This window comes from Nipponia nippon, unplaced genomic scaffold (assembly GCF_047370975.1).
Source record: "Nipponia nippon isolate SJK-2023a ecotype South Korea unplaced genomic scaffold, ASM4737097v1 scaffold_13, whole genome shotgun sequence".
Taxonomy (NCBI): domain Eukaryota; kingdom Metazoa; phylum Chordata; class Aves; order Pelecaniformes; family Threskiornithidae; genus Nipponia; species Nipponia nippon.
The window spans coordinates 11,310,083-11,318,065 of record NW_028262324.1 but is presented as its reverse complement, the minus strand read 5'-3'; the positions used below and the strand labels follow the sequence as shown (position 1 = coordinate 11,318,065).

Sequence of the window (7,983 nt, the reverse complement as noted above, 5' to 3'; positions counted from 1 at the left end):
AAATTCGTGGGCCATTCCCATCAGCCCGAACAAGCAAACATCAACACTTTTCTTTCTCATGCACATGTATCTGCGATAGATGATTAACCAGGTCCCTCGCTGCTTACACAGGGAAAAAAAGCCCTGACAAACAGCACGGTGTCTGCTTGCAGTTTGGGAAATTAAAAATGAAGCGAGGGGAGGTAAGAATTAGGAAAGTGATGCCCTTTTCCTCCATCAGTGCCGGCTGCCAGCCATGGGTGACGTGGGTTTGGGTGTTTGTTTGTTAACAAAACTCCCATTTCAGACAACATATCTCACTAATGTTATGGGGTGAAAAAGCTAATTCTGGGGGAAACGTAGCAGTCAGCTACCAAAAACGAGGAGCGCTTCTCAGAGAACCAGTAGTGTGGAAAAGGCATGTATAACAGTCGTCTTATTTTTTATCGGTTACCTAGACCTGCTGTTTCTAAGAATTGGGGACTGGGATGCCACTGTAATACGGTTCCCTTTCTAAATGTGTCCCTCCCTCCCCGATTCAGGCAGACGCCCTACCAAACCAAACCTGTACAGGTGTCTATATGCTCCAGTTTTAAGGGCGAGCTTTCACATGTCAGTGGCTCAAGGACTCCCACCGCCCTGCCCCGGGAGGACACGGCGGATGGAGCTGATCTGAAATGCCACTATCATTTTCTTTGAACTCTTCCCGATTTTGGCCGGGAGTTTGCGAAAGGGAGGAGGGAGACGAGGGAGAGCGGGAAGAAGTCATTCTTTACTCGAAACTAACCTTCAAAAAACGGATCTTAAAAAAATAGAAAAAAAAAAAAAAGAAGCCGCTCGATTAGCAGCTTTCGGGTGTAGGGAGAAGGTCGCAATTAAACAAAAATTGCTCGGAAGGCTTGGGGGGAGGCGAGCTGTGCCCCGGCGCGGCGATGCCGGGCAGGTGGGTGCCTCTTCTTTCCCCCCAGCGGTGCTACTTTTCCTCCGCGGGCGCGGAGGGGACGGGAAATCCATTCCGCAGCCGCCGGGGCCGCCGCTTTGCCCCGCGGAGGCTTCCAGGGCCGGGGTGCGCGGAGCCCCCTGCGCGCAGCACCGCGCCCGCGGCCGCCCGGCCCCGCGGCTCGGCGGCTTCTCCCCGCGGAGGGGAAACTCTTCCCAGCCGCCTCGCCGGGCTGCGCAGCCCGGGAATCCTCTTCTTCTGCTCCCACCAACGTTATTTCTTCCCCAATCCTTATTAAAAAAATAAAATAGATCGCACGGAGGAGCACTCCCCCTAACATACAAATCCCAGCGCGAATAACCTTTGGTGGCTGAATTAAAAGCTCTACAATAAACAAAATTGGCCTTTAACTGGGGATTCGGGGCACAAAGCGGTTCTTACTTTAGCCAGCCGCGTAACGCCGCAAGTTTCGTGGGATGTATTTTGTAGAGGGGAGCGAGGGATGGAAGAGCAAAAAAAGGACCCAGAAAGGGCCCCGAAATTTTATGACGATGAGGGTGGACGCGCAAACTCGATCTGTAATTCACAGCTTAAAAGATTAAGAACAGGGACGGAGTGTGTATGGACAGGGAGATAATCAGATCAGGGACAGAGTGTGTATGGACGGGGAGATAATCAGATCAATGCTTCCTCCGCCTTTCAGTAGCTCCACCTTGTGAATATACCTCAGTAATTATGAGAGGAAAAAGTATTATCCATCTAATGGCGCATTTTGCAGGGCTGCATCCTAGCTTCCCAAGCGCTCGTCAGGGTCCCCTTTCCCTCACTGGCAACGATAACGTTCAACGTGCAGGTAAAAATAAAGCTCTCCCCAAGCAGCTTCCAGGACGTCATAAATAAGAACGACAGTGGACCCACACGGGAGGCTCTCGGCTCTCCCCAAGCCCCCCCGGAGGCAGCAGTTGCCGGACAGGGGCCGCCGAGCCCCTGCCCCGATCCGCGCTGCCGGGGGAGCCGGGTCCCCCCGCCCGGCCCCGGCCTCCCCGCGGAGGGGCACCGCGCCCCGCGGACCTCTTCGCCTCTCTGTGCCTCGGGGCCGCTCGTTAACAGCGAAAAGGCGGCGATTTCCCAAATCTGGCACTGATGGGAAACCAGCAGCGCGGTGCCCGTGCGGAGCCCGGAGCCCCCAGCACCGCCGGGGCTGCGTTGCCCGTGGGGGATGCGGGGCGAGGGGACCGCCCCGGGGCGGGGGGGGGGGGGGGTGTTCCACGCGTGTCCTCCCACACACGGCTTTGGAGCAGGGCAACCTGCGGAGGGAGGTCTGCGTGCTCCCGGGAGCGCAGCCCCGCTCTAGCCGGGATCGGGGTGCGGAGGGACTCGCTCAGCGCCGGGCGGCAAGGCGTGGGGAGCACGGAGCTGCCCGCGCTCGGCCGCTATGCACTGGGAGTTATGTCCCCTCCAGACGTCGTGGGGAAAAACTCAAACGAGGCGTTGCCACACGAAATTAAGCCCCGGAGCGCCTGTACCGCGAAGGAGGATTTCATCCAATTCCCCCTCCCTGGTTTCCACCTCCTCCCTCCAGCCCGCTGCCGGAGGGACCCCCTGGAATCCTTTTTTTTTTTTTTTCGGAGGGGACTCTGCGCAACTTTTGCCTCCTCAGTTCCCTGCGCGGCCGCGGCTGGCTCCGCGGAGGTGTGGAGGAGCGGGACAAGCCGGGCCGGGCTGCGGACATCGCCCCGGGTTATGGCCCTGGGGGCCGGCAGGGAGGGACCGACGCCGGGGTGGGGGTCTCCGCTTGGGGACGTTGGCAGTGTTGCGCCAGCTCCAGAGAGGCAGTTCCCTCCTGGTTAATTTCTGAAAAGCAGACAGATTTTGAACTTTTTTTGTTCTTTTGGCTAAATAAATCGGGGGGGAATATGGGAGATGCTGAGGTGCAGGGGGCGGAGGCGCAGCTCCGGAGCGGCGCGGCCGGGACCGCGGCAGCCCCGCTCCCGCTCCCGCTCCCGCACCCGCTCCCGCTCGGCTCCGCTCGGCTCCGCTCCCGCCCTCCCGTCCTCGTTTTTCCGGGTGTTTTTTCCCCGTGAAACGTAGCTGTTATTCTCCAAACGGACACTTGGGGTCGCACTTTCTGTCTGTTTGAGCGTAAAAACTGTGTAAAAAGAAGCCCTAATCTCCCTTAATCGTTACAAAATGTTAAAAAAAAAAAAAATCCTGTTACCGGACCAAAAAAAAAAGAAACTAAAAAACCTTACAAGCCGAGTACTCCTTTGCATGCAGTCACTCAGGGAACAGCAGAGGAAAGCAAACACGGTCCCCTCAGAACTGAAATGTAATTATATTTTCTCCCTTCTCTCCCTAATATTTGCAATTGTCTGTGTCAATGCCTTTGCTTTACTTCAGGGAGAGGTTTGCTTCCTGCAACCGGGAGGATTTCCCCGGTTGTATAAGGAGAGCTGACAGCCTTGCCGAGCCGGTGCTCCCCTCGCTCCCGGGTCCCTGCGCATCCCCCTCGGCACCACCCCGCAGCCCCGGCGCTCCCGCCCGGGCCCGACCCGGTGCGCGTTCGTGGCCGTTTTTTGCCGCGGTCCCTTCGCTTGCATAAAGTTGGCAGGGGCGATGCGTGTGCGTGGGACGGGGGGAAGCCGCCTGCCCTGAAATTTGCTACGGGACGGCAGCGGGCAAAAAGGGACTTTGTTATATTTAGAACAAAGGGACGGGCAGGATGTCCCCGAGCCCTCCTCCTTTGTGGATCGCAGAGGCCGAAAAGGCGGCGGCGGGGGGGGGGGAATAAATAAATGAAAGAGGAGGCGGCGGTGAGGGAGGGGGGAGCAAGCGGGGAGCGCCCGGAGGAGCGGGGCTGGGAGCGGCGGCCGCTCAGCTGGCGCTGCGGAGCTGTCACGGCGCGGCCCGCCCCCGCCGCCGCCCCCGCCGCCGCCGCCGCCACCGCCCGCCCGGCCCGGCCCGGCCCGGCCCCGCCGCCCGCCCGGCCCGGCCCCGCCGCCGCGCTGCCATTGGCGCGGCCGCCGCCGGCCCCGGCCCCCGCCGCGCTCTCGGCGGGCACGGCCGTATAAGAAGCCAAGGGGGGCTGCGCTGCGAATCACAGCTGCACAACGAGCGCTGGAGGCGGCAGCTACAGCGGAGACCTGGGTTTTTCTCGTCCCCCCTCTCCTCATTTTTTTTTTTTTCCTCCTCCTTCCCCTCCTTCCTCCCCCTCTTCCCTCCCCTTCCCCTGCGCTGCCAGAGCCAGCGAAAACTCCCGTGCAGAGCCCAGCCACCGCCGCCAAATAGCCAGTGCGCTGCCCCGGCCGCCTGCTCGGACTGGAAAGTTGCGGCAGACTCCGGTACTCTGCTACCGCGGGGAGAAGGCTCCGGACTTACAAAACCCAGACGGGGGCACGGGGTAGACGTTTTGCACCGTTCTTCTTCTTCCTGCACAGCCCCCAAGGCAGCATCTTTGTTTTGTTTTGCTTTTGCCCTTCCTGCTACTGCTCCTTTCTCCTTGCAACCGGGTGTCTTAGTGCCAGGAGCTGCTGCAGCCTGCGGTGCGTTGCAAACGCTGATACAAAAAGACAGGAGACATCCAGGCGGCCCCGGGTGTCGGCTCCTCCTTGGCTTTGTTGCTCCGGACTGAAGAAGCCCCAGAAGCCGGGAGAAGGAGGAGGCGGCGGCGGCGGTGGAGGGGGAGCAGAGGAAAGGAAGCGAGAAAGCAAAGCCAAAGTTGATTTGGAATAAGGGAGCGCGGCCAGCCCTCTGCCAGGCTGCGCGCTGGAGTGAGGTCTCCAGCCCCCTCCGCCGGGAGAGGTGCCCGCAAGACAGCGATGGCCGGAGAGCTCAGCATCGGAGCCGAGCTGCCCACTAGCCCCCTGGCCATGGAGTACGTCAACGACTTCGACCTGATGAAGTTCGACGTGAAGAAGGAGCCCCTGGGCAGGAACGACCGCTCGGGCAGGCACTGCACCCGCCTGCAGCCTGCCGGCTCCGTCTCCTCCACCCCCATCAGCACCCCCTGCAGCTCCGTGCCCTCCTCGCCCAGCTTCAGCCCCACCGAGCAGAAGACCCACTTGGAGGACCTGTACTGGATGGCCAACAGCTACCAGCAGATGAACCCTGAGGCGCTGAACCTCACCCCGGAGGACGCTGTCGAAGCCCTCATTGGGTCCCACCAGGTGTCCCAGCAGCTGCAAGGCTTCGAGAGCTTCCGGGCCCACCACCACCACCATCACCACCATCACCAACACCACCACCAGTACCCCGCGGTCACTCACGAAGACCTGGCCGGCAGCGGGCACCCTCACCACCACCACCATCATCACCACCAGGCCTCTCCCACTCCCTCCACCTCCTCCAGCTCCTCCCAGCAGCTCCAGAACTCGCACCAGCAGCATCCCCCCTCCAGCAGCGTGGAGGACCGGTTCTCGGATGACCAGCTGGTCTCCATGTCCGTGAGGGAGCTCAACAGGCACCTCCGAGGCTTCACCAAAGATGAGGTGATCCGCCTCAAGCAGAAGAGGAGGACCTTGAAGAACAGGGGCTATGCCCAGTCCTGCAGGTATAAACGTGTCCAGCAGAAACACCACCTGGAGAACGAAAAGACCCAGCTCATTCAGCAGGTGGAACAGCTCAAGCAAGAAGTGACCCGGCTCGCCAGAGAGAGAGACGCCTACAAGCTCAAGTGCGAGAAACTTGCCAGCAATGGCTTCAGAGAGGCCGGCTCCACCAGTGACAACCCGTCTTCCCCTGAGTTCTTCATGTGAGTGCTTAACAAAAATAATTAAAAAACAAACAAAAAACCCCACCCCCCAAACCTGACCCCCGTCACCTTCCCCCCCCCCCGCTCCCATCCTCCTCTGACATCTCCATCCATCTGTCTGCTTGACTAGAGAGAAAGAAGGAGAGAAAAATAGAGACTTGATTTTTTTGCAGCATCCAGTCTTCTAGAGTAGCTGTGGGAAAAGTAGGCTGGGGGTGGGGACGGGAGAGGTAAAGTGCAACTTTTCGACTTTCGTTTGCGAGTTAGAGAGAGGGACAGAGGCAGAGGCAAAGGTGAAAAGGACAAGTGAAGCGTTTTAGAGATCGCTTGCTTGCAGAACGAGATGGACTTTAAGAGAATAATAATAAAAAAGGACGATGAACAAGCCATCTATAATATACTGCCTGCTTGGAAAGAGAGAGGACATATACAGCACCATCTCATGCACAATTTACCTGCTTGGAAAAAGAGAATAAATAAAAAGGACAATATATGCAAACTCTTCATATATTGCCTGCTTTGAGAAATAAGTTACAGGACTCAGATGGGACATTCAATCTAAGAAAGGAAAGAAAGAAAGAATGAAAGAAAGAAAGAAAAAAAAAACTCATCAGTTTTATTGCCTGCTTGATTATATAGAAAAATATGAAAATCTGCATTAAAAATATTAATCCTGCATGCTGGACATGTATGGTAATAATTTCTATTTTGTACCATTTTCTTGTTTAACTATAGCATGTTGATCATCGATCATAGATTTCTGTTGTTGTTTTGTTTCATCGATAAGAAAAGCATCACAAGTTATCAAACTTTTTACTGCTTGTGCAGTTTTGTTTGTTGGTTTTGCTCTCTTATTTTCTTTTATGGTTGTTAGCTTGTAAATATCTGCTACTTCAAACCGCACAGGAGAAAAAAAAAACACAAAAACAAAATAACATTTCAGCAGGCTGGTTATACGGTTTGTTTGGTATTAAAGAGATACTTAAGGAAAAAAGTTATGGGCATTTTGCATTAGAAAAAAACCAACTTTGTATATCTGGTGCACTTTTAAGTTGTATTTTTTTTTTTTAGTTTTCATTTTGGTTTTTGTTTGTTGGGGCAGAAGCAAAAACGCCTGAATGGCATTGACAAACCTAAACTTAACAGGGAAAAACTCTCATCGGTCACTAGAGCCTACTCCATGCTTTAAAGTGGCAGCGAAGCTCTTTCCTTCAGGACAATTCCCAGCCTGGAGTGCTCAGGCTTGGCCATATAGTTTCCCTTCTGATTGTACACTCAGGAAGCGAAGGACGGACGAGATACCAGTTCCTTTTAAGAAACAACTGCCCCTTGATTTTTCAGTAAATAAAGGAAAAAAAAAAAAACCCTCCTCCTCCTCCTTAAGAGTCAGGCTGCAACAGCAGCGAGGGCTCCGTGTCGCCACTGAAGTTAGGTTTCTCAATGGCAGCAGCGGATGAGTGAGCTGGAAAAGCATATAAAACTCATTTTTTTTTTTTTTAAGAAGACATACTGCAACTTTTAAGTGTATTCTTTTGCAATGATTTGTAATCTGCTTCTCTGCTTCCCTATGCAGCGAGTGAAAGTTTTAGCCAAAATTTATTTGCAGTTGTATAGTAGTAGTAGTTTGGAGTCTTATGGGTGTTTTTATTACTTTTTTTTTTTTCCTCCTGCAGGTCAGTAAAAGGATTTACGTTGCACTGACAAAAATACCAAAATGAAAACTTATTTTTTAGTTTCCTTTTAGGATAGCTGGCACTGCTGGCCGGATGCATTTTAAGTTTGTATTAGTTTATAAATTAACAGTAATAACAAGATTGTAATGAACAGCATGGTGCTTGCAGTTTTAAATATTGTGGATATTAGTCATGCATCAGAAAACGATCTTTGGTTTTTACTGATTCAACTGTGTTGAAATCAAAACATTGCAGCAGCGGAAAAAAAATTGTTTTTATTTCATGTAAAGTTCTGAAGGGATCAATTTCAAATCCTGCTTATGATATGAAAAATATTAAAAAACCTGGTCTATTGTAGTTTTATTCAGACTGGTTTCTGTTTTTGGTTATTAAAATTGTTTCCTATTTTGCTTATTAAAATCATTGAAATGGCATTTCTTGGAGGGACCTGCTTCTCTGACGTCTCGTGTTCCGAAAAAGAAAAAAAAAAAAAAAACAACCCCCAAAAAGAAAGGAGAACTTTTGGACCCTTATCCGCCCTCGCACTGCTGTCCGGCCACGGCAGCCGCCAAGCTCCTCTCCTGCAGGTTTGCACGGGGGGTGCGAAGCTGCTTTGCCCACTCGGGACCGCTGCTGCAGGC

The 7,983-nt window shown here is 53.8% G+C and overlaps 1 protein-coding gene across 1 annotated transcript; it reads left to right on the top strand.

Moving 5' to 3' along the window:
* The first annotated feature begins 4,034 nt into the window (after positions 1–4,034).
* Positions 4,035–7,776, top strand: MAFB (MAF bZIP transcription factor B). The gene is made up of 2 exons (XM_009461561.2): positions 4,035–5,669; positions 5,843–7,776. The coding sequence occupies exons 1-2, from the start codon at positions 4,738–4,740 to the stop codon at positions 5,901–5,903; spliced, it is 993 nt and encodes a 330-aa protein (XP_009459836.2). The 5' UTR covers positions 4,035–4,737; the 3' UTR covers positions 5,904–7,776.
* The last annotated feature ends 207 nt before the right edge of the window (positions 7,777–7,983 follow it).

Bases quoted from the DNA above. Each gene is read 5' to 3' on its own strand.
- MAFB (XM_009461561.2), top strand. From the start codon at position 4,738: ATGGCCGGAGAGCTCAGCATCGGAGCCGAGCTGCCCACTAGCCCCCTG. The intron at 5,670-5,842 runs GTGAGTGCTTAA...ATTTTTTTGCAG, and splicing joins TCTTCCCCTGAGTTCTTCAT to CATCCAGTCTTCTAGAGTAG.